Consider the following 27,293-nt stretch of genomic DNA (forward strand, 5'->3'; position numbering starts at 1 on the left):
TCAATATGATATAAGAGGCGAAGGCATAAATAACTCAGCTGAGGCAAAAAGATGTAGTTACAGGGTCACTCCAGCTCTTTGTATTGGCTGCCTGTAATTGCATTTCAGAAATGCTTTTTAGTTTGCCACTGTCTATCATTGATTTTGAGGTCATGGGGTGACATTAGAGAGGAAGAGGAGGGGGAAAGCCATGCGCGCACATTTACTGAATCAGCGATTCTAAATGAAGCCCTATCTGAACGTGAGTGGTTGCTCCGACGATAAAAACAGGAAACTAAAATGAGTAAATGAGGGTAGCAACTACTGATTGTTTTCATAATCAAGTATTTTATATGTTAGTATTATGATTACATCAGCATGGCTGGATTAACCTAGTATTGGGCAAAGGTCACTTATAAGGTTATCATGATGTGTTCAAATGGAATCCTGTAAAATTCAGTTTTGACGAGAAACTTGTTGTTTGATGAAGACATTTTTACAGTAATATAAAATAGATAATAGAGAGAGAATTATGACCTGTTTAACCTAACAGGGTTGTTTTCAGCAAAGTAAGTATTTGAATTCAGATACAATCATAGATTTTCCATCACTTAAATTGTGGGTTTTAATGCAAATTACCACAATAGATGACAGTAACAAAGTAGAAGATATTATTTAGAATGTGTTGATGGTTTACACTCACTTCGGGTAGGTTGATATTATTTGTAGGGGACGGATGTCGGTATTTGTACCAAGGATTTTATTACTGAAGCTGTTTTCGGCAGGAGAGCTGCAGCGTGAAACAGAGTTGCAGTTAAAATCACCAAAAGAACTAAAGCTATCGAGTCGGGTGTTTTTGAGAAAAGATCAGGTCCAAAGAAGTTTTAGAAGTTCTGAAATCAGTCGCAATCAATGTGGCACCTTTTCACGAAAAGGCCAATTATTTTACCCTTTTCAGCATGCCAAAAAAAAAACCTAAAAGGTGGCGGAACACGGTTTCTTTAAGTTTCTTTTTTATGGATCAACATGCAGACCTGTTGGAACTCTTTTCTGCATTTAAAGGCATGGTATTTTGTCTGGCACTTCGACCTGCATTAGCATCAGAGACCAAGACATTTTAAAGACGATTTAAATGTGGGCACTAGGCTGAGACAAACAGAAACTAAATGTGTCCTGGGGAGCAGACTGAGAAATTCATAATGATAAATCCAGCGTGAGACTGCTATCAGCTTCCACCATGACGACAGCCCTGTGGATTAGCCGCAGTTGTAGTTCTTTGAATCACAGAATGATTATTTTTGCAAATGGTAGATCAGAACAAAAGGCTTTCCAAGATATGACAAATCTGAAAAAGACTTAAATCAAGTAAAACCGATTACTTTTAATTGATAACAGTTATTCAGTATTGATGCAACTCTCTTTATTTCACTTCGATCTCATATTTCCATATTCATTTTTGTCCATTAAAAGTTCACCTGCAACGTTATTGATCGATAAAGAGAACATTGTTTTGTCAGCCCAAAACACTGTAGAATAATTCATATTCAGATCATTAAAATCTGGTACCAAAAATCATATAAATGATTAAGTCTAGCACTGATATTGTTCATATTTGTCTGTTCATGAATGTTCCTCATGAATATTTAGGAATAATAAAGATGAAACAGCAACATGTTGTTCACTGCTGTCATCATGCGCAAAGTAGAAACTTTTACAAAAAGACTGGTATAAATACAAGAAATGAGGCGAAATGATTTAATAATAATGAAAACTCTGGAGATAAACTCTTAAATCACTTCTCAGAAGTCACAAATTGAAAGTATTCCCACAGCCCCTTTTTTTTTTTTTTTTTTTTTATTAATAGAATCAAAGTGACGGCCAATAGATTGCTTTTAGCCAGCCTTATCATTCTATTCCAATTAAATTCACACCAGCTGCTTCCTATTCAAAGCATGTTGCCTAGCTGCACTTCTTAATCACACTTCTGTGGGGGAGTTCATTTTCATTCCAATGACTCCAACCAAGTGCTCACCTGCATCTCAGCGCCGCAGCAGCCTCTGAGAGGCCAGGACGAGAGGATATGAGGCCCACCACGCTACATTAATGTGGGCTCTGAGTAAGCTCAGCTGTAAATGAACAGCAGCCAGGCTGAGATTAGCCCTTATCAGGCTGACTGAAGCCCCTGTGTGATGGGGGGGGGGGGGGGGGTTAGGCTAACGCTAGCTCCACTGCTCATTTTTGAACATCATAAGCCAGGTAGGTTTATGCAGTGGTTCCTCTATTCCGGCTGCTAATGGGAAAATCAAAGGCCTGTGTCGCCTCTGAAGCCAGAGGGTGGAGGCTGCTAAGTGAGCGTCGTGCTCCGGATTTTTCAAGCCATGTCTGTCTTTCTCTCTCCGCGCCATCAAAGCAGAGGAGCAGAGGAACATGAGCCGTTATCCATTACCTGAGGACTAATTGGCCCTTTAATTCCATATCAGATCCGCGCTCACTTCAGCCACTCTGAACTGACGGAGTGGCCACGCAACGTCACCGTATCAAAGCACCGCGTCGAGGCATAGCATGGAGCGGACCTGTTTAAAAAGTCACTTATTCTTTTTCCAGAGCTGCGTGCTCTCGGCAGGTACGTCTGGAGGGAATGGGCCTACTGGGCACATCGTTGTAGACAGGCTGCCACTGTGACAAGGTGTTAACCGAAAAATAACACAAAAATGACCGACAAATGGGACAAAGCAAAGAAATTTGAAATCATTTGAAAATTAGAAATACAGGTGTTGAATTTATAGGAGGGAAATTTGAGCTAATTCGATTTTAAAATCACTAATATGAAGTAAAAAACTGTCATTTATGTTTAATTCCCTGGAACAACCCCTCATCAAAGTGACAGAAGACGTTTCCTACGTTTCATAAATGTACTTTAATAAGGCCTAATAAGACACAGATATCAGTATGCTTCAAATTCTTACTGAGAAGAATGACAGAATGACAGCAGGCTTATCGCCCAGTATTTAAGTGTGGCCATTTAGGACAGACAAAGACAAAGTTTGAAGCCTTTTTAACCCATCGGCCTCGTATCAAATTGTCTTGAGAAGTACTGGTACAATCAGAGAGTGGAATCATACAACTCCGGAAATTCAGAGATGAACCAAAATCAGCGTCTGCCTTGGATGTATGTGGAGGAAGTCACCATATCTGAGGCTCAAAGATGAGTAGAGCTTGGGTCGCAAAATCAGGACGGTTCACGTTGCTAGTGGATCAAGAGAAAGCGGCTGTAATCCACAGTGAAACTCTGTGCAATGTAACGTATTGCACTTGTACACTTGGTGTAAAAGCAGTAAAGAGCTGAAGTCTTTTTTTAGTGCTTACTGGACACTGCTTATTGCACCAACATAAATAGTAGAAGTATAACACAAGACAAAAAAATGTCTAATAATGATTTTACCATCCTTACATCCTCACCAATAGCGGGCATAATAAAGTTACGTTTGTCCTGGTCATCAAAAGGTTGGTCCTTAGCCGCACGGCTGTGCAGAGCAAAGTCCACGACGAACTTCCCATTAGATAACGAGATATCCTGTGTTCAAAGTTGAGGGTCCATCCTCTGGGGGACATGAATGTGCTCAGCTAACGGGTAATCTACCCATTCGATTTTGATATTTCTTTTATGTATATAAGTACACTTTCTATGAATGCAGACATTGGCTGTCCAGATAGTTTGTAATGGACCTAAGTGTTGGTCAAAGAGATTTTTTTTTTTTTTACCTAATATTGGTGCAAAAGGAACAGCCACAGTGAACCGACAATCTTGCCAGTATTTTATTCAGGTATCTTGCTTTGAACAAAAGACAGACGGGAGGACGACCTCGATGACTGACCAACTCACTGACTTCACCATCCTTATGCTCTACCAGCAGCAGAGTAGCAAATGAAAGGAAGTGTGTGTAGAAGGCTTTACTTTGTGCTGCCCTTGACATGAATCTGAGAGTGTGTTACCTCCTCTGTAAAACAATATATTTGAAAATGAATCAGAGTCCCCTTCACGTTGTAGGTCACCATTGCTCAACCTTGCATGCATAACGAGAATCAGAGTAAAACCCATTTGCAACATCGTCCATGTTTCTGAATTTGTAGAGCCCTAGCAGCAAAAACAAGCACCGGTATTTGAACAAAAGGTACACAGGTTGACTTTGACTGTGTCAAGACCTCGCCTATTGTCCTGCGGCGCGATGGGGCTTTTGTAGTAATAATGTCCATTTAAAATGCTCATTGTCCTCACAGTGTGCCTTTCAACCTGATGCTGTGTAACATTAATCACGGCGGACGGCGGCGGGCTGACATCCTCAGACTGATGGGAAAGGCAGGGTTTAATCGCACAGGCCAGAGAAGGTTGGACCGTGTATATGCATGGTGTGTGTGTGTGTGTGTGTGTGTGTGTGTGTGTGTGTGTGTGTGTGTGTGTGTGTGTGTGTGTGTGAGAGGGCGACCGGCTGTGTGTGTGGCAAACACAAAACAGGCCTGATATACCTCATTCCTCTGTGCCATAGAGCTCCACTGTTGTCCGCAAACTATTACAAACACGAGAATGAGCAACACTCATGGAACCGGGTGTCACTGGGTTCCCTCATTACCATGAACATGTGTATTTTATTCGGACTCAATCCCACATACACTGCGGATTAATCCGCTGCTGAAAGTAGACCCCAATTCATGCACGATACCTTTCTGTTTGAGATCGGTATCTTCATGAAGAACATATGGACTCGGTGCTGAGCCGCAGTCAGCGCCAAGTATTGAGAGACAGTCTAACACATTGTGTCTCTTGATCAGACTGACGTCTGTCTTTGAAAATCATCTTTACTGCCACTTTGATTTCCTAGCTTTAAAAAAAATATAATAAAATAAAGAAAAACTGTTTTAATTACAACCATATTCCTATTTTCATAGATTTGGTCTGAGTTTGTAATTGCTCATGTTTCCGCAGACAACTGAATTGACAGCAATTAACTTGGTAAACGAAAATGTGTCATAACAGATAGGTATGCTGGTACAAAAAAACAAGTTTTAGTTTGTTTAAAATAGACAACATTTTTATGTAATACAGATTTTTATCATGGAAGGTGTCTCATGTAGCGGTCCAGAAACCTCTTTGATCTTTATGTCCCTACTTCCCAGATGTGTGTTGCTTTATGCTGCGTTCATGTCCTATCATAGTTATCGTATTTATGACTTGTATATAGCGTTCACATCAGCATCCAAGTCACATTTGCAACCTTGAAAATAATTTCTGTTAAAGCTCTGTAATATCTGACGCGACCCGACATTTAACGAGCGCCAGCACATTCTAAGACCATTCAAACCGCACAGAGAACTACGCGCTCATATATTAAGAAGATGGGGAGGCGGAGGGAGTTTCTGAAAGCAGGCAGCTCAGTGTTGGTACAGCAGCTGCATCAGACTGCAGTTGCAGACTGAATGGGCGCCAATTGTCCGTATGGACTGCCTATTGGGAGAGATAGTCATGGACATGCATGATTGGAGAGTGTATGGAATATGGAATATGTGACCTCTAAGCCTGCCTGAACTACAGGCTCCATCAATGTGGTTGGTTTTTTTGTTGTGATGCATTGTTGTCTTATTTTTTCGATCACTAAATTTGGTGGTCATGAGAAAAAAGTTTGAATTTCGTTAGCTTTGAGAGTTTTACTTCATTTTCATCCGGGTACTTTTCTGTTTTCTAGTGATGGCAACTCACAAATTTGTGATCACGAAGTAACGAAAAATTCTCCACTTTTTTTTACATATGTAAGCTGGAAAGCTGTGTTGGTGTTCACTGCCTTCTTTCATTCCTGTCCTCTGTTTCTTTATGCAATTTCATGGTTGCATCATGATTCAGTGAGGGGCAACCGTGGCTCAGTGTTTGAGCCCGTCTTCCTTCAATCCGAGGATCAGTTCGTATTTTAGTATTAATCTAAAATAATAACTCCCAAACATCATTTCATAAAGTAAAATGATGTCGATGGACATTGATGGTGAAGCTTTAATAGTTAAAGAACGTTTCACACCCAACAGTGATCGTTCACGTAACCATAGGAAAACCTACGTGGACTATACATTCTCAGGGGTGAGTCCGGCATGAGCAAAGGCTGGTCCTTCATTGTAAAGAACAATAAAGAGGTTAGAATTACCTGGACATTGTTAGCTCACTCGGTAAAGAAGTGTTATGAACATTTCATAGTACTTATCGAAATATTTTCCCCCCAAAAAATCCAATTCTACTTTGCCGTTTTCTCCAGTGACAGTCAACGCCACGTTTGTGTATTTCACAATAAAAGCTTACCATGCCGCGATATTTCTTTTCCTACTATGGCGAAGGCATGACCCAGACTCTTCTGCCTCTGACTCGCTCTGTTCTGACTCTGATTGGCTAATATTCTCACCCTTACCATAACCAATGTCACTCCTTATGCCCACACTCAAGCAATCCAACCAACGGACGTATTCCGAAAAGTTACTCCAGCTCACATTTCAATTCCGTCTCGATACATGCATACAGCCTTTTCAAAATAAACGTCCGTCTTTACAGGAAGCTACTCAGTTTTCTTAGTTAAGTTCAGGAAAGTCTCCTTGTTTGAGTTCAAATAACTACTGGAACAGCTGACGGAAAGATTGCTGGTTGTTGGACTCATCCACCCCAGCCCTGTGTGTGCTTATATGGTCTTCACACTTCCTCATTTGTGATTGTGTGGATAACATGAAATCATTTCTACGAATTACTCTGGCTTTATTTTTCGTAGGTATAGCTACGAATGCTGGACGAGACCAGCCTGAACCAACAAAAGCAGCGAGCACCTGCCAAGCAGAGGCACAGTAGGGCTGGTCACGCTTTCGCCATAGAATTCTGCAGGGAGGACGTATTTCTGAAGGCCAGTCAGGAAGTTAGCGTCTGTTGGTTCCCTCAACAAAAAGCCAATGTTTTTTTGGGGGATTATTGTGGAAAAAAAGTGAAATGGCAAACACAGGTTTATGCTCCTTTCACGCTTTGTTCAGCAAGATAATCTTTACAAATGAACACCACTTTTATGATTTTTTTTTTTTTTTAAGCATAAAAAGCTAACAAAGGAACTACACCACAGTGGTATGGCTTCACTTCACCACGGCGATAAAGGCGGACTAGTGTTCAGCATCATAATGGTTAGTCATTTAAGCGTTTCAGGACTCATTCCGGCAGCGCTCCATTGCAGGACTTGTAATTTAGCTACCAGGGAGAGGAGGAATTATGCCCTTTGAGCTGGAAGGCTTTTATTGTCTGTGGAGGAAGTGTTTTGTGTCATTGAGGGTAGCTTAATAGCCGTCAAAAAACGGCAAAGAACCAATTACATAAACATGGCGGTGTTAAGTTTGCATTAACAGTAACGGCATCGACAGAACATGATAGGAGTAGATCACAGTAGAAAACAGGGAGATATCCTACAAAATGTGTATAAGATATAAGATATTATTATGAGCCCAAATAAAGGTCTGCTTCTCTCTGCATTTGCAGAAAATAAAGACCGCTACCACTATTTGAGATTTTGTTTTCACATGACAGTAGTCATGTTTCATGTTTTGGCAGAACAATCGTCTTTGGAATGAAGCAACGCTCTACTACAAAAAGAAACCTCACATATGTTTCCCATTACATGCTTGTTTTTGCATAACCTCAAACCAATAAGTCAGAGCTTTCAAGTGAGACACATTACTAATCCATACAGAAACAGCTGTCTTTATTTAGCTACATCTGTAATTTCCCCGGGTTGAACTAAGCCGCGTCGCATCTCGCCTGCCCGATCCACGGCTCATCGCGCTTGACGACGCGCACGCACGCGCACACACACACACACACACACACACACACACACACACACACACACACACACACGCTGCATACAGTCAGAATGACTCCGCCGCATTCGAATCCGGCACAGAACTGTCTGATGTGATGTGGAGAGTTAAACTGCGAGATTCCAAAGTATTTCACTGTCATTTGAACAGCTGATGTATTAGCTGCATAGAGTATTTCTGCTGGTACTGAGAGCTGCTCGTAGCCATCGGAGGATTTAGCCCAACTTTTGAAAAAAAAAAGGGGTGGATTAGAAAGCCAATTCCATCCCTGCATTCCCCACTATACGCCAGTGTGCTGGAGCTCAGCTGGTGTGTGTGTGTGTGTGTGTGTGTGTGTGTGTGTGTGTGTGTGTGTGTTCAACCTGCTTCCCTGTTGGTCGTAACAAGCTAAATAAAAAGTGAGAGAGAGGAAAACGTGCACGTCTTACAGTGCAGTAACGCAGCAGCGGCTGAATTTCAATGATTCATTAGCCTCAATCCTCAGGCAAATGATTAAAAATATTTCCTTGTGTAAAACATTCAGCCAAATACACAAGCGTCCCTCCAGGGTGACGACTACATTAGTAAAAAAACGGGTGCTAATGTCTTCTTAATGATTGGACATGATTGGTGATGAACGGGTTCTCTTTACGTCGGTGAGGAACAGCAGGAGGGGCTTTTAAGAAGCGACGCTCAGGTGTTGAGAACAGGGAAGAAGAGGCTTTCCTCTGACATGCCAGCAGGTCGTTAAAGACGCTTTCCGTCCGTCAGTCGCTGCTCGGTGTCCTGGCACACGCACTGCCAGTACAGTGTCTCCTGCTCCATCCTCCCCTCATACTCCTGCTGCAGCCTAAACTCTGCATTTATGCTGACTGTACGGAATCTGCAGGAGCAAACACATTCAATTAACTCCACTGCATTTTTTTCTTTCTTTCTTTTTTTTTCTTTTTTTTTTTTTTTTTTTTGGAATGGCTTTACTGCCTGAGCCATTAACTTGAGACTCGGAGCCAAATAGTTTTGAAATTTTTAGCTGAGTCGAAGATATAAACTGGGGTTTTATTGGGGAATGTGCAACTACAGGAGACATTCTGCAACAGCAGTGCTGCACCCAGCTCTATTTAATGCTGGACTCATTACTCACAAAGTCATTTTACTACTTATTACCGTCTGGTAGCAGTAATTCACGACATTGCCAGAGATTAGCTTGAGTTAGACTTTCTTATGTGGAGAAGAATTTCTGTTGAATTAATTCCGTTATACTGGCTGGAGCATCTCTGTCGCTCGAGTCCTAATTATGTGACCAAAATGCTGATTTAGATATAGAGGAGCAGTCTTAACATATTCATCAACTTACTGCATAACACGTGTGGAACAGTGATGACACCCAGGTGTCCACCAGCCTTTGTTTTCATTGCTATTCTTTACTGCACTTTTTTTTTTGTACTGTAAAAATGGTGAGAAGCCGTCTGTTTACATGTTTGTGTAAGCCTACCCCCCCCTATTTATTAATTTAATTAATATGAATTTACATTTGATTAGATATATACAGATTCATCTATACATACATATGTAAGTATATAAGCTACATATATATATGTGTGTGTGTGTGTGTGTGTGTGTGTGTGTACAGGTATGATATACTGTACATAAGATATATATATATATACAGGTATGTATGTAAGTATAGCAATAAATATTCCATATGCACTTAAGTATGTAACTTTATAAATATATTAGCAAGTATATAAGTATATACAGAATAAAAAAATAAAGTAAGTGTGTGTGTTTGAAAATGCAAGTGTTCAGAAAGCATTACTTGCTATAAACAGAAGGGAAAATGTAATGCAATGAATGTAATAACATATTCGTGAAAATGATATCATAGTATTGATAATTCAAGCATATCATAGGATTTATGGTATAGCATCCATCATAACTGTTAGTGGAGTTCACTACATGTAAATACGATGTTATATGTGTTTAGGTTCCCTAAGATCCTCTGGGAAGTTGTTCCAACAGCTGCCAGATTAGAAGCTCTAAAGTTTTCCTTTTGCACTTTGAACGGTTAACATGTCCCTGAACGCCCCTCCTGGTTCAGTCTCACTGCGTCACAGCTACTCAGGGAAACATCTCCTGACCACAACAGTCCCACAGAACATCGTCATGGTGGAGCGTCCTCAGCAGCTAATGTTTTAAGTAATGGCCTGTGAGGCCTGATAGATGGGTTGTCTCCCCCCCCCCCCCAGAACCGCAGGCCCGACGCTCAGAGAGTCAAGCGAATCCATCAAAGCGACAGGATGAATTAGTGCTGCGACACCTCACTACCTGTTAGTAGGAACTCCCATCAGCAGTAATTGATTTGATAAATGCTTGAGCATACACAGAATGAGAGAGACAGGGGAATACTTTTATACCCTGTAACACTCCACAGTCACACCTCTGACAACTCCACTACCAACAGCTACCATGTCGGACAGTCGTGACCTCGGCATTATTTTAGAAAACTGTTAAATACTTAAATTAGTACTTTTTAAGTTCTGATTCCAGTATTGTATTGAAATCTTGACTTCCTTTTTTTTTTAGTTCAGCAACAAACTTAGGCCTAAGACAGTTAAGGTTTATTTTACTGCTGCAATTCCCTCTTAATGTCCCAGGACGTTCCCATTAAAATATCTATTTCTTCTTATAGAACATAGCTCTGAGACGGTTATCTGAATGTGTTTAGTTCGTTCAGTTTATAAGCAATTGCGGATTTCCAGTAAAATGTGCCCTGTAAGAGCTTCTGACGCTTAAATAAAACGGGAGAAATACAGCTGAAGCGCTAACTCAACTGATCCGGACCAAAACGTTTCCACAAAGGGCTGCAACTTATCGAAATTAGATAAATGTTCACATGTCATATTTTGTCTACACTGTAATTGTATTATGTTGGTTATTCTCAACACAACATCTCTGTCCCTGCAGGGAGAGGAATCTCTCCTCTGTTGCTCTTCCTGAGCTTTCTTCCATTTTTTTTTTTTTTGGGGGGGGGGGGCTTTTTATCTGAATCGAAGATCTAAGTACGCTGCACAGGTTGTAAAGCCTCTTTCTGATTTCTGATATGGGGCTATATGAATATAATTGACTCGACATCACTTGATTAAGAGTAAAGAAAAGGACTTCTACACTTCTCCCGGCCAGTACAGTATACTATCGAGGTCATTACACTCAGATTACACGTACTATGTTTAGGCTGATTCAAGTAATATAGTTGTATTTGTGTTTACGGGGAAGTTGCACTCAAAAATTTGGACCGCTGACCACAATGCGCCATTTTGGCCACGCACAGGATTCCTTCATTGTTACACTGAGTCCCACTTTGTTTGACATTTCAGTTTTCAGATTCACTTTAATGCACTCATAGGTCTCTGCTATGTATTTTTTATAACAATTTATTTTGTACCAAGACCCCTCCAGTCTGGCAACCAAATGCTGTCCAGACTTAAGACTGAGAGGCTACCTTCACTGTTTGAGTCCCAACGCTGTGGGATAAACATCTCCTTAGTATCTGCTCAGCACAGCCAGTGCCACATTTTACTAAAGCTTAAACAAACCCACTTGGTATTTTACCGGTGACTTCATCGGCAGAGCCAGCTGTCTACTGTTATGAGTGTTGTTGCACTTCCTTGACCGTCCCCTTGAAAGCAGTTGAAATCTGAAAGTGGGCCTTGAGTTAAAGCTACTACGACAACTTTCATTCTGTGTCCGATTACCACAGTCCCTTTAGAAAGCTTTAGAAAACCTTATTTTACTGCAGCAGGGTCCTGGTTCTGGTTATCCAGGGCCTCACTTCCCTCCGGCCGGCCCAGCAGAACAGCCTGGGCCTCAAGCAGGGTGGCGTCGGTGTCGGCACGAGCAGCAAACTTGATGGAATTCCCCCCCCCCCCCCCCCCCCCCCCCCGCACAGGAGCTGCATTCCTGTCCTGCACTGCAGCATAAGCTGCTACACTGATAAATACACCAAACAGACTTTACGTTAGCGGGCAAACAGACACATGACAGCAGCGCGTGCTGTACTAAAGGTGATGTTGACTGAACATGAGCTGACTTAGGAAGAGTCCATCACCTGCAGTGGTCCCTTAGCTTTAACGCTCCTCAACAGCACGGATCTGAATTCTGAATTCTTTTAACTGGGAGCGCTGACGGTAAACAGGGACATGCATGTGAGCATGTTTACACTGTGTGTTTGAACAAGGCCCCTGCATGGAAGTCTCTGCCTGAGGTAGGAAAAATACGCATGGATGGCATTGCGATAATGAGAAGAAAAATCTAACAATAACAATAAAATGGCAAACAGTAAGGAGGAGTACATGTGATTCCCGTGAGGAAGGGAGAGGGGTCAGCTCGATAAGAAGAGTTATTCAAGGGAGTCGGAGGAGACAGTGCGGAGAATAGAAAGTCAGAGAGAGCGTGATAACCAGACGAGGAGACAGAGAGGAGCGGTAAATGAGAAAGAGAGATAAGGGAGGAATGGCAGGCTTTTCCTCCTCTTTGTCCTCGCCTTTTCGCCGCTGCAGCGCCTCTCCGAAGGAGGACCCTCATCCCGCTGACATGTGATTGACAGCTGTCAGCCACGGACACACACTCCTCCTGGCTGTTTCCCCTGCCCTCTGCTGTGACTGGAAACCATCCACAGGCAATATATATATATATATATATATATATATATATATATATATATATATAACTGTAATTCTGAAAATCAATAGGACCACAATCTCCAGGGCTGCTGTAAGTAATAAAGCCCTGTCATTTACAGCATTTGGGGAGCTGATAAAGACCGTGATTGGTCTATTCCATCATCACCATCGGCCCTCACTCCGAAGAGAATAAAGGACACAAAAGTCTGCGCTGTGAGGTATTGATTAGCAAACCAGGATAAGCTACATTTAAGTGTGTTTACTGCGAAAATATATTTTGTTATCATTCAAGTTACAATCCATAATTTTGTTAAAGTGCCAAAAAGAGCCACCCGGGGTTTGTGTTATGAAGAAGTAAGGCCATAACAGCAATTTAAAACAGCGGCAGCCCATTTAACCCAGTGGGGTGAAGCTGATTGACACATGGAAACTAATCAATAATAGCAATTCTTTTTTTGGTCTTTTGGACCAAGATATAATTTCATGAGAGGTGGAAAATGACTAGTTTTGACTAACAGCCACTCCACTCTTTGCAGTGCCTTTTACTTAAAAAAAACTAAAATGTTCCTTCTTTATCAGTCATTTATTCTAAACATGAACTCAACCATTTACTTCACAAGCTGACGTCTATAATGAAAATCATGCACTTACGCTGATGGAAACCAATAACCGATGATTTATATGTTTGAATTTGTTAATGTTATAAATTGTTAATGTTTGAATTATTTCAAACGCCACGTTTTTGAAAGGAAATTACGAAATAAACAGAAGATTTGACACAATTGATATTTTTTCAGCGAATTGTTTTGGTTTCCATTCCCGCAAATTCCAACGTCATCAACCCCTTTTCCAGCAGCAGCAGCTGTTTTCATCAAACAAGCAGTGCTAACAGCAAGGCTCACAGCTAACAGTGCAAACAGCTAGGCTCACAGCTAACAGTGCTAACAGCAAGGCTCACAGCTAACAGTGCTAACAGCAAGGCTCACAGCTAACAGCAAGGCTTACAGCTAACAGTGCCGACAGCAAAGCTCAAAGCTAACAGTGCTAACAGCAAGCTCATATGTAACAGTGCTAACAGCAAGACTCACGGCTAACAGTGCTAACAGAAAGGCTCATAGCTAACAGTGCTAACAGCAAGGCTCACATCTAACAGTGCTAACAGCAAGCTCATATGTAACAGTGCTAACAGCAAGACTCACGGCTAACAGTGCTAACAGAAAGGCTCAGAGCTAACAGTGCTAACAGCAAGGCTCACAGCTAACAGTGCTAACAGCAAGGCTCACAGCTAACAATGCTAACAGCAAAACTCACGGCTAACAGTGCTAACAGAAAGGCTCATAGCTAACAGCAAGGCTTACAGCTAACAGTGCCGACACAAAGCTCACAGCTAACAGTGCTAACAGCAAGCTCATATGTAACGGTGCTAACAGCAATGCTCACAGCTAACAGTGCTAACAGCAAGGCTCACAGCTAACAGTGCTAACAGCAAAGTTCACAGCTAATAGTGTAAACAGTTGAACTTATCAATATTGCCATGAAACTTCCCCAGTGTATGACTTACATACGAACAATTGGTAGGAGCTTTTTTTAATGCATGTTTAAATATGCAAGTTAGGCATTATCTTTTAAAATACGTGCTAATTTGCATACATTTCCAGAACATAAAGCTGATCATTGGATAAAGCCAGGTTCAAAATGATTATTTCATTTGTTGACATATTACATTCAAAGATTTTTACAGAGGGGATTTGGGTATCTCTTTGTATCACTTCATAAATCATAAAACATGTCAACAGCCATAAAAAAAATCCATATTTTGGAATACAATGTTGTATTTATCAGGCTACGAATGATATATTAACAAACCCCTTTTTAAAAAACCTTTAGAATATAGAAACTGGAAGGTTTAGTGTATGTACAGTAAGCGTTACTGAAGTGGCGTTTTCTGGCCCAGAGTTTGGAAAAAAAAACACCTTTTGAGAAAAAGGCCTGAAAGATATGTTTTGCAAAATGCCATATATTATACACTATAGGTGAATAGGGTTCATTAAGACAATTATTTTTTGTATAACAAGTTTTCTGAAAATGTATGTTGTAGGAGAAATACAGATACAAGTTGTTGAATAAACACCTGAATGTGCGTTCTGTTTTAACTCCACCAGTCTGATAGAAGATATATTTTGGAAGCAAATTAGTCCAAAATCTCAAAATTGACTAGTGCATGGAAAAATGTGTTGCCTGGAGTGTCTCCCCTTTCTAAGATGAAAGGGTTATCAGGACACTGAGGTGCAACAGTGTTTACAAATCTACAGTATCTGAATACATACAAAATATACAATATCAAATATTGATATACACATCTAATGAAACTGCTCATCTAATTATGTAAAGTAAGTAGAGTATCATGAAAAGTTATCATTACAAGATGTACTGTTTTGATGGCATGTGTGCATTTAGATTCTAGAGGGAATCAGGAAAATACATCATGGATCAAATGTGTCACAGAAGATTTTTTTTTTATATTAGATTTTGTGCCCCTCTCCCACTGATATTTGGTCTGCTTTTACTTTACATTACATTACAGTAATTTTTTACATAATGCACGTCAGGTAGTTCAAAGAGCTGTCTGCTAGCAAAGACCTTTCTAAGGGAACATTTCAAAACACAACGGCAACAATTCCTCCAAACTTAATGATGAAATTGCTTGTTTTTTATTGCTTTCCACAGTGACCTGTGGGAGGATTTTCTGGTCTGTGAACTGTGCCTGAACAGATCCTGCGTAGACACAGTATTGAGTGTAGGTCATCTGCACATAGCACTCAGAGCCCAACACACAATCACTGTTACACCCGTGAAATAGAATAAAATGGACTTGAAACAGGAATAAAACACAAGCTGTTACACTGATTGATTGATAATAGACTGATTGACGCAGCTGAACCGCCTCTTGTGTTAAAGTGTTCACTCCCAACTCGTCAAATATCGATGCCTGACCACCCCGACGGACACACAAAGGCACTGTTAAGAGTCTGTGTGCGACTCACAGTGTTCAGAGCGACTGATGGAGTATAAAGAGCAGGACAGTCCACTTAGGAAGGCGGTTGGGTGGATGGTTGGGTCAAACAAACACAGGATACTGCTGTTTGTGTGTCAATGCTGATTTATTTTACCTTACTAATGCAACTTATGTAAGTTATGTAACAAATGTCCTTATTTTATGAAACAAACAAACAAACAGTGTTTGATGAGTTGGGAGTGATAATATGTTGCCTGTGTAGACACTCGCTTATCAGGAACACTGAAGACATTTTAGGTATTTGGACAAATGACCAATAGTGTCATTGTTCTTGTGAGGACAGGCTTGTTGGGATGAAACATTGCTTGTCAAATTTAAGAGGGCACTGATTCCTCTCTACTGTACCTTTTTCCTGCATTTCATTTCAGTAACTGCCCCCTTCAAATTTAATTTCTTTCAAAACATATTGGCTGCAAACGATTTATAGTAAATAAATATAATTGACTACTGAGGTTTTGTGGATGTGCAAATCAGTCTGCCGAACCTTCAATACTGTCAGATTATACCCTGCTTTATGGTCTGTTTGACTCTAAATGGACCATCATTTACTAAATGAACATCATGCTGTATTGAAGAAGACATGAAACTAGAGATTGAGACCATAAACTCATGTTTACAATGTTTACTGAGGGAATAAATCAAGAGAGAAGTAGAGTCATTTTAGACTAGACTTCTATACAACCAGAGGAGTCGCCCCCTGCTGGACATTAGAGAGAATGCAAGTTTTAAGACACTTCTGCATCGGCTTCACTCGGAAGAACCGGAGGTTGCCGCCTGATTTTAACAGAATCAATCAACTCAAAGCTACTCTGTATGAAAGCATCTGAATGTACATTTCGTTACACAAATCCCCAACATGTCAGTTATGAATGTCTTTTTTATAAAGTATCTCAACTGTTTCTTTCACGATAACAGCTGTTCTCTCTACCTTTCCTACCATCTGCAGTAGAAACACGGAAGGGGAGAGCAATAACATCGGGGTTGTCACATTGTTTCTGAACCTTACTGACTTTATCATTTGTTCCTCTTCAAAAAAAACATCTGTGTCGACAATTTGCAGTCTGCTTCTCCTCGGTTGCATTATATATCAGCTTGTTTGCCCGGAGTGACAGCGACAGCACAAACAGCCCCGGCCTGACAGACATGTGGGTGTTGACAACAAATTGGAGCACTGTACTTGTAAAGCAGGCTGAGCATAAAAGTCACTCATGCTCACCTCCCTCCTCTGTACTCTTTTCCTTTCCCTGTTCTGTTCCACATCTCACATTTCGCTCATTCATGGCTTTGCACTACAAAGTCAGAAAGCGGACAACAGAGTCGCCGCTTTGAAGATTTAATGCCGGGATTTTTGCCGTGCTGTGATACAAAGACTGTGGAAGGAGAACAGATATAGCTCATGCAGCTGCAGTATTCAATGAACAGCCGGCCTGTAGATTAGTTTTTCTGATAAAAGCAGCCCTAAGTGTCTGATTTCCAGGACATACTCTGAAAAAACAGGTGAAATGTGAAACTATTTATGTGTTTTGTTGGAAGAAATTGTTGCGCAACATAATATCTCAGCAGATTTTAGAGCAGACCGTCCCATTTTGGTTGGTCAGTGTGGCATTACCAGTTGTCTATGCAGATAGCATAGACAACTGGACCCATGAAGACGTCTAACTCAGGGTGGATAAGCGGTCAAGAAAGATTGTTACTTGGACCACTGACATTCAATTCAATTCAATTCAATTTATTTTTGTATAGCCCAAAATCACAAATTACAAATTCTCCTCAGAGGGCTTTACAATCTGTACACATACGACATCCTCTGTCCCAGGACCCTCACAACCAGAACAGGAAACACTCCCCAAAAAATGCCCTTTAAATGGGAGGAAAGAGGAGCATCTTGTTCCCTAGCAAGCCTACAATCTTTCCCTCACTTTGACCAAGTAGTTTGTGTGTGCCTGAACCAAACCCTGACCGTAGAGGAGGAGGCTCAGGAAACGGACATCTTTGTTAAACAAAGGGAGCCGGAGGAAATCCTTAAGGGTGTCAGAAAACAAGATTGTCCTCCTGAGACGTTTCCTCAACCTTAACAAGGTATTATAAGTATAAGTAAGAACCCCTAGGGTGCAATAGGACGACTCTAGTGCACACTTCGTAAAACCAGTCTATAAAAAGTGTTTCTATCAGAGAAGTTGACCCCATGTTCAGTTACGTCAGTGATGGAATTCAACTGTAACACACTGTGCTAAACCAACCGCAAGAGTCTGATTCATTTCACTGCAGCTAATATGTTATCAATAACAGTAAATTGTATTTTTGTTGATGATATAGAGCGAGAACGTTGATAGTCAGAGGATGTGAGGCCCCGACAAAAACTGCGCCGTGGTTGTAGATTCATGATAACTGGATTGCAAATTCCTGGATAGACGGAGAACGTTTCACAGCACAGGACTTTAGATTCAACTCAGTATTTCTCTGCTCAGAATGGTACAGGTATGCAGTTGTTTGGTCTGGAATGTGATGCAGCGTTAGGTTGGAAAACCTAGTGAAACGGCACTCGCAGCATTTGATACAGAAAAGTCTCCAGTGAAACACAGACTAATAGAATTCTTTAACAGCTCTTTAGACAGGCTGAAACTGGGTTTATTGCAGGTTTTAAAATCCGTTCACATTCCACTGCAATGCTACAGAAATAGTCCAATACTGTCAGCCAATATATGGGTCTAAACCTTGGCTGGGAGCGCTCACATGAGTGTTCATCACTCATTGATTTCTTTTACAAGTCATCCGTACATGTTTCTGGAGCGAGGCGACAGCGCCCGCTTGGCCGGTCATTGTAACGTAACAAGATGGAAAGATCTAAAGATGGAGATAACGGACACGGCTGGTGAGTCCCATCAGCGGGCGACGTGACTGTCGGCCTGTGCGGCAGACGTTGAGCTCCGATGGCAGATCCATCACTGCCGACGCAGTGGAGGGAGGCGTCCTCCTCCTCTCCATTTCCACTATTTCAGAGAGCAGCATCTTAGCCTGCTCTGCTTCACTGGTCGGTCAAGCCCATCATCAGGTGAGAAAGCGGAGCGATCTATCACGGTGCAACTCCAAAGCCACCGGCTGCATTGTATCCATTCAGAACCAGATCACACAGGTAACTTAGACAGTGTGTTTTCACTGCAGTTAATGGCTAACTTCAGCCTGAGCAGCTGGAGCTGGAACACACATATATCTCTTCAATATGTGGATATTATGACCTGGTCATGCACTGTAAAATAATAACAAATAGAAAAAGTCCTTAGTGAGGAGTGATCAGCACATCTGTTAAACATGTACTTGAAATGTGACGAAGCTGCTTACTTCTATTGACATTACATATGTTATGAAATATTATTTAAAATTATCATAATCTGTGTATTCAAATTGGGTGGTGGGTGATGTCACCCAGTCGGAGAGCATTGTTCTGTGTTCTTTTCTCAAGTCTGTAGAGTAAATATACAGGCCAGTACAATCGTAAAGATTATATCAGATCCTACTTTGCATCTACACTTTGATGTATTGAATGTAATATGTTTGCCAGCTGTATTTTTCATAACTCATAATCTGCTGAGCAAGGAAACTGAATACGTTCAAATGAAGTGGTCAGTGATTCATTTTATTAAAGGCGGAGTTTCAATGAGGTGATGGAGGAACAATACGACTTCTATTGGTGGAAGCAAGTGAACTCTTTCTGTTGATCAGAGAGAAACAAAATAAGAGTTATCCTAAAAACACAAGTGAATACTTAAGTGAAGTACCAAGCTATTGGACAGAGCCAAGCACTCAACCAACAACTCAGGCAGAAAGAAAATGTCCCTTTTTTTATATTTCTGCCTTTTTCCTTTTCCTTCCTTCCTTTTCTTTCCTGTTAAAGTGATGTGTGTTTTTTTTTTTTTTTTTCATTTGCTTGTTGTTTTTGCAGTTTTTCCTTATCAGAATCTAGTGTCTGAGGATAGAAGGTGTAATATGTCCGTTTTAAAATGATAAATCTTTGTTCATGTCATATTAAAAACACAATTGGCTGTGTTCCTGGGTGGGATGAGGGATCATGTCCTAGCGGGTGTGAGGGGGAAGTATGGACACTTTTAAGCTTCGTCCTCGGTGTAAGGGTTGTGTGGGGAATTGGACTTGAAAGCAGTATTATCAGGTAAAAAACAAAGCGTCTGGAGGCTTCTGGCCACATATCTCCGGTTTGAGTCTGGCTGAGCACAAGCTTGCTTGCATGTCGTCCCTTTTCTGTGTTCCATCATTTGCTGTCAGCTCCACTATCTCCACTATCTAATACAGGCTCCAGACGTGCATACCATGCGTGTCACGCAGGAAGCACGTGTGCAGAACTGGACATTCCAAATTGGAGGGATAAGGGGTAAACAGGACTGAAACAATTGTAAAGAGAAGCTGCCAACATGTCACAGTGTGGGAAAAGCTGTGGAGCAGATTTTATGGAGCATCATTGGAGAGGAGTCAGTGAGCCAGACTCTGATCAGACCGAATGTGCCAAATGGACCCTGTCGCCAGTGAAGCCATCACCATCACACACACACACACACACACACACATTCTCACTAGTTAAATAATAATACTGATTATTTGGCCTGCATGGCTCATTGTCAACATTGATGTCATTATTAAAAATAAGTATTTTAAATCATTATTTTTCAATTAAATTGGAATTTAATTTTTTAAAGAATGGAATCTGTGTTGTTAATGCTTTTGATGTTTTGTAAGTCAAACAAAAACAACCAAATAAAGCTGTTATAGTCGCTTATTTACACATCCAGCACACAAAGCAAATATTATTTTGACATCTGATGAAAGTAGGTTCAATATTCGCCCTTCTTTTTGTCCTTGTTTCCTCCACCGCCTCCTGAGAAAGGAAGCGTTCTAAACTCCGGCATGATTAACTGTCTGTCCGAGGTCTGGTGCTCGGCCTGTGCTGTGCAGTGAGTTTATCGGATCTTTTTTTTCCTATAATTTGAAGGTTAAGGGTTGATGAGAGTGCTGAGACTGAATCAAAACAGTAAAGCTGTGGGCCAATAAACCAAAACAATAAACTGAAAGACGCTAAAAGGCTCACAAAAGCTCAGGGGAAGCACAGAGTCGGTGAAGATTCTCTGGGCTAACGGGAGACACCCCACAGTTAAGACAGCGCCATGAAACTCCCCAGTTGAAACACATTTGTGTTCGGAAAATCTATGTCTGAATTTGCAAATAAAGCATTATCTTATCAAATATGTGCTAATTTTCAAACATTTCCAAAACAATAAATTCCTAACATTGGATAATGCCGGGTTAAAAATGTGTTATCTTGTATTAGAGTCATGGTTTCTCTTTCTATTACTCAGAAAAACACTTCAAATGTTCGCCACATTTATGGGAATAAATGCAGAAATCAGGCAGTGAATGATGTACGAATGAACCCCTCTTTAAAACCTTTTTCTCTATGATTCATTATTAATATAAAACAATGTAATGAGCACGCTTTAAAAAAACCAGTTCAACTATTTTCATTTTTGTTGATTTTAAATATAAAATGCTCATGAAGAAAAGAATGCGGGTGTCTGATCTGAACGGGATGCTGAATCGTCTCATGTGAATGCAGACGTCAGTGCGAGTGTCGGAGAGGTCTGCTCTGTTACTTCAGCTGTGACGAGCCGGGCGGACGGCGGACTCCGGAGCCAGAGGAGGGCCTGGAGATGTAAAGCAGGTTGGACGAGGTTATCTAGTCGCTTCAGAGACACTTCTCTCTGCCGCTGTGTGTCTCTCTCTCTCTCTCTCTCTCTCTCTCTTCTCTCTCTCTCTCTCTCTCTCTCTCTCTCTCTCTCTCTGCTTCAAAGTGCTGCTATCAAGGTGCCACACTCTTCGCCGTAAACGGATTGCTGTATGTGGAGAGGGAAGCGAGGGGGGGGGGGGGGGGGGGGGGGGGGGGCGGTGGGGGGGGAGCTCCCCTCGGGATCAAACCCGGGTCGTGAGCCGGGCTGGATTTCCTGGGAACAACGCCCTTCGACGATCAGCTCCAGCTTTTGACCTCTGAACTGTGAACGCGATTAAAAATGTGGAGCGGCGTGTGGAGGAGAGAATAGAGGCTGTGGCCATTAATCATAGACGCCTACCGTCCACACACACACACACACACACACACACACACACACACACACACACACACACACACACACACTGATGACATGGGTGCAAAGTCAGACTGGGTGGTTGTTCTGGTAATATTTGAAGGAGATTCCACTCCAATTAAACACCATAAAAGATCTGAACCCCCCCCCCTCCAGATCTGAACAGCCGTCCCTGCAATGATGCATGCAGAGAAGAAAAATAACCAGCAGCCCAAAGTGCCCATTCCAGACGCCGCAGTAGGTGCTATTATCATTGACTTTATGGCCAAACACCAAGGTCAAGTGTTGTTTTGGCTGTTTGTGGGAGCGTGCGGCCGCCTGGGGGGGGGGGGCTGAACTCAGATCAGAGGGGCCAGGACTCAGAGGCAGGATCACACATAGGTTCCAGTTCAGGCAGGATAAAGCACTGCAACAAGACCGAGTCACCTTCACGTGTCAATTCCAAAGTTGTGCACCATCAATCTTTGTGCCTAGACTCACAGCAGCACTCTGACTGGAGGTGAGAGGTCGGACACCTCACTTTCAAACTTACTTATTCTGTGAAAAAGCAGTTTTGTCTAATTTACTTTGAATTTCAGCTTTATAATTCTGGCTGTATGAGCCATTTAACATTACAAATATACAGAAGGGAACACAACTGAACATTTCTACACCGAGACCAGACCGAGTACAAGTGAAGCAATTAGTGGGTTAATTAGTCAAATTAATTAGGAATTATGTTGACATTCGATTTATCTTTTCAGTCATTTTTTTTTTAAGCAAAAAAAAATGACAAACCTTCTCTGGTTCCAACATCCAGTGATGATTTTCATTTTGTTTGTCAACTGAGTATCTTTGGGTTTTGGACTGTTGGTCAGGCGAATTGCTATGACACATTTTCATCAATTTTGACATTTTATATTCAGAATGAATCAGTTAAAACAAATTGAAAGCTTAATCAATAAAAAAAAAAAAAACATCTTTAATTGAAGCCCTAACTATAAAAAAAATGAAAACCCAATCGCAGGTTTAATGCTGATGACGATATCAATATTTGAGACTCAAACTAAATATGACGATGGTATTTCAGCACATTTTCATTTGAACAAGACATATTTACCATTTCTACACTGCCATCTCTTATTCATATCTATAATATACATATACACCACATGCTAAACGTGTAATGTGTGTTTACTGTTTACTTTAATCTTCAATAAGAAAATCCCTTGACCTTTCTCAATGACACCTGGAAACCTCCTTAGGAAGACGTGCACAAGCCCTCCGAAGCCCCCCTGGAGTCCTTTAAGCACCCCTGAAGCTCCCCTTTCAGAGCCACATACGTATATGAAAGCGTTTGCCGCAGCTGGCGACCACTTGTCACCGCCTTGAGAGGCGGCGGAGTCACTGGGAGGAAGCCGGTGACTGTAACGGAGCTGGGTAACTGGGCTGAGCTGAGGCGGCGGCGGCGGTGGGGGAATTGCAGCGTTGCTCTCTGAGACTGAACTCTCAGCCCTTTTGTACTCTGCCTCTCGCTGGCAGCCGGGCTTGAATAGCTGCAAAGTGACGCCTCCATGCTGCTTTAAAAGCCAAGTAGCTCATAGGTTGAACAAGGAGCTGAGAGAAATGTTCACTTAGTCGACGTCTGGGCTGGAAAAAAAAACACAACCCTCTCAACACGCTCGCCCCTGCTACCACTTGATTACCACACAATGCACTTGTCCGGGCATCTGTGTGTGTGTGTGTGTGTGTGTGTGTGTGTGTGTGTGTGTGTTCAGTCTCCCAGCATGTGGGCATTTGCGCGATTGCCTTTGCTATATAATTGAATTAATACCAGCCTGCTCTTGAATTCAGCTTCAAAGAGCTCAATGAAAACATATTGCATTTTTTATTATTATGAGCTCATCTACAGGCCTGTGGACTGAAGGGGGGGGGGGGGGGGAGACAGGGTTTGAGGGGGGGGGGGGGTTCACACTATGTGAGCTGTGCTGTGGGGATCTCAGTGGGACTTTCTTTGCTCCCCACCGTGTGGACTGCGTGACACTGCAGGCCCCATTTGCACTGTTTGATAATAACACTTGAATGTGACTGCTGTGGCTGTCGCCAGTGGTCCACTGCATCTCCCAGGGGAGAGAGGGGGGGGGGGGGGGAGACTTTCAAGTCACACTGCTGCACCAAGGCCCAGACAGAAACACATCTGCCAACTTTAAAAAAATAAATAAAAACTAAAAAAGAAACGCTGTCAGCGTGTGTCAACATGGCTCGAATCCTTAAATCCTTAAATTACAGTGAATAAGGGAGAGCAGCATAATGTAGCAGATTCACACCAAACATGAAATAGACAACACACGTGTGTGTGTGTGTGTGTGTGTGTGTGTGTGTGTGTGTGTAAAAGACATAAATAGAATAAGTGCATTCTGAATAAACATTTCAATTAAATGAAACTGGACTTTTAGCAAAAAAATAAATCAAATCAAACAAACGTGAATTCCAGAATTGAAATGTCTGCTTTCAAAATGCCTCCTGCTAACACAAGCCCACCACATGCACTATGGAATGAATGGGCATGTCTGACAACTTAGTTTAAATGAGGAACATCACAGTAAGCAACCATTTTGTACTGTATTAAAATTATATTGAATTCAAATCAATTTTTCCACAGTTTGATCGTGAAGCTGTGTGAAGTATGAGACAATAAACCGGATGTAACACCGTTACACTTGTATCCACGTGCATGTCTCTGAATGAAATGCGCCATACCATTAACATACAGTGTGAAATAAAATCACGATAACCCCCCCCCCCCCCCCCCCCCCGATGCCGTTCTGCTGTCCAGGAATACTAGGCGGCGTGTTAATTAAATAGTGGGCCCATAGGTGATCGTCCCGCTCTGCGGTGCGTGCTGTATTGCTGTCTACCTGCGCCGGGCTGTTATCGGGGTCAAGGCGCGCGGCTCTCAGACAAGAGGCTTAAGCGGAGACAAGAGCCTTAAACACGGAATAAAACCATCAAAGTTCAGCTCTAATCCCCGCACATGTGGATAAGGCTGGCTGTTAACGGGCTGCACAATGCGCGCTGTGTCCTCTGGCCGGAGAGGCGGTGTGTGTCTGCTTCTTCTTTTCCCCAGCTTCACAATTCAACTCGGCGAACTGGATTTATTAGAGAACCCGAGTGGATTTCAGCACCACTGCGCAACATTAAAAAACACACACACACACACACACACACACACACACACACACACACACACACACACACACACACACCTTTCCCTCGACAGTATGAATTTGAAAATAAATGAATGAGTATAAATGACGTCAAGCTTGTGAATTCAATGCAGACAGAACAGAAGTGTTTCAAGAGGAAGAGGAGTTGATCCTGCAGAGAATGTTGTTAAAAAGAGGTCAAACAATACAAATTTAAATATTACTTTTACATATTTACACTCCATTTAAAATGTATGTTTTTGTTTTATTATTATTATTTAAATACACACTAGTATTGTTCGGCCTGCTATTATTCTCATTGTGGCTACATGAAGCGTTTAAATAGTTGCAGCACCTTGGAGAGCTCCACGTCCACCTGCTGCGTGTTTTACTTTGCGTGTTTTGTAGAAATGAAGAAGTCACACACATTTACACACCAAATTCACCGTTTTCACAGGCTGCAATAGCTCCAACGAGAGGTTCAAACACATGTATCATATATTAATTAGATTGGATTATTAAAATGCCAGAATGTTTATAACTACATTTAATAATTTACAGGCATTCATATTCATTTCATAACGTAAAAGATGATTACACCTGTAGACTGTGTGCTGATAATCCATCAGGTGACATGTTTTTTTTTTTTTTGTTTTTTTTATGAATTAGAAATACAATATTAGAAAACTACGGGTACAAAACAACAAATCAAATTAAAAATGGCACTTTTTTTGTTGTTGTCTGATTAAAGAAGAGCCGGATTCAGGCTGCCTCTCTGTTCAGGCCTGATGTTCACGAGATCTAAGAAGTAGACAGAGAATTTAAAAGGTTGAAGAGAATCAATTTACTCTCTTTTTAGTTTTGCTTCTATTCGTCTGTGTCGGAAAGTGATATCGTCTTCCTGTTGTGTCGCAATAATACCATAATAAAATAACACAGTAAAGCCTCACTCGGTATGTCAATTTAAACACGATAAAGTGCTTCAACTAAACTGTGTTTCTAGTACATGTTCATGTTTAGAACCAGAAACCAGTTATCCTCATGTTGTTATTAAGGTTGTATCTAACCGCGGGATGTTGGTGTTTTTTTTTTTTTTTTTTCCAAGCATTGAACTACACCGAATAAAGCCAAATAGCCATAACGTATGTATTCTGAAAATAAGCAGTCAAACAAGGCTCGAACAGGACTCTGTCATTGGGAGCCGGTCTGAGGCGCTGCGGGGTGTGTTCGTTGGTTTGCTATGGCGCCCCCGTGAGACGGCTTCACTGCCTGTGCCATTTAGTGACCGCTGTTTTAGGTATCAGACGTCTTCAGTATTGAAACGACGACCTTGAACTATCATGAAAAATCTTTCATCTGCATTATGTTCACAATGCAATCACTGCATTTTACGCGCAGCGGTATCGCGCGCGCGGGGGGGGTGGAAAGACCCGCCAGGTGCAACTTCCACTGCCAAACACTTCTAAAAACGGAAGCGTCGAGATAAAGTTGGACTCACACATGACATGATATGCACTGTACCGCACTATGAAGTGACCGAGCAGCCATGTGCGCGCTGCTAATGCGTCTGGAAATGCGCATGTTTGAGAAAAGAATACCAATGATGGCTTTTATTAAACTATTGTCGGAGCAGAGCGAAGGGGAGAAAAGTTGAGCTCGAAGTATACAAGGCTGAGACTCACCAGGAAAAGTGCAGGCGTCAGGAGGAACACGGCGCACCAACACGTCACCTGCATCCTCTCAGAGCTCAAAGTTCCACTAATTTCCCTCGGTTGGTAGTTGCGGCTTTGCGGACCATAAATCCACCTGGTATCCGCCTCACAGCACGGTCGAGCCCCTCAGCAGCCCAGGCGAAAAGGACACGACGCACCCCATGGCCGCGGAACAAAGGTGAGAGTTGGAGACTTGTGGTGGGGGGTGGGGGGTGGGGGGTGGGGAGGGGGGAACAGGACGGAGGAGCCGATGAAGAGGCTGCTGCTGCTGCTGCTGCTGCGGGCTGTGATGGTGATGGAGGGAAGGTGGGGGGGGCGACACACGGCGGTTACTTGAGAGTTAATCCAGGTAGAGAGAGCGGCAGGGTCATAGCTGTGAGCAGGTCCTGGTTGTCTGACAGCTTGGCGCGCGCAGCAGGTCGGAGCGCTCCGATCTGAAGAGAGCGGCGGGGCTTTCCGCTTTATAACACGCGACACAACCAAGGGAGATTCTAGCTCGAGGTTGGGGGGGTGGGGGGGCAGATGAGGGAGGTGGGAGGGGGAGAGGCAGGAAAAAGACGAATAAAACGAGAGGAGATTGGTCCAAGACGCAGCGTGGACGGAGAGAGCGAAGTTATTCTCTCTCTCTCTCTCTCTCTCTCTCTCTCTCTCTCTCT

The 27,293-nt window shown here is 42.1% G+C and overlaps 1 protein-coding gene across 1 annotated transcript in view; it reads right to left on the bottom strand.

Moving 5' to 3' along the window:
- nxph1 (neurexophilin 1) overlaps positions 1-27,066 on the bottom strand; it is a 45,115-nt gene extending 18,049 nt beyond the window's left edge. Inside the window, exon 1 of the mRNA XM_068710757.1 lies at positions 26,608-27,066. Coding sequence (XP_068566858.1) covers positions 26,608-26,661 — 54 coding nt within the window. The 5' untranslated portion in view covers positions 26,662-27,066. The remainder of the gene's footprint in view (positions 1-26,607) is intronic.
- Positions 27,067-27,293: the final 227 nt, after the last annotated feature.

The sequence above is a fragment of the Cebidichthys violaceus genome, unplaced genomic scaffold (assembly GCF_023349555.1).
Source record: "Cebidichthys violaceus isolate CVI_PGR_0920_01 unplaced genomic scaffold, fCebVio1.0.p SCAF_16, whole genome shotgun sequence".
Classification (NCBI taxonomy): Eukaryota; Metazoa; Chordata; class Actinopteri; order Perciformes; family Stichaeidae; genus Cebidichthys; species Cebidichthys violaceus.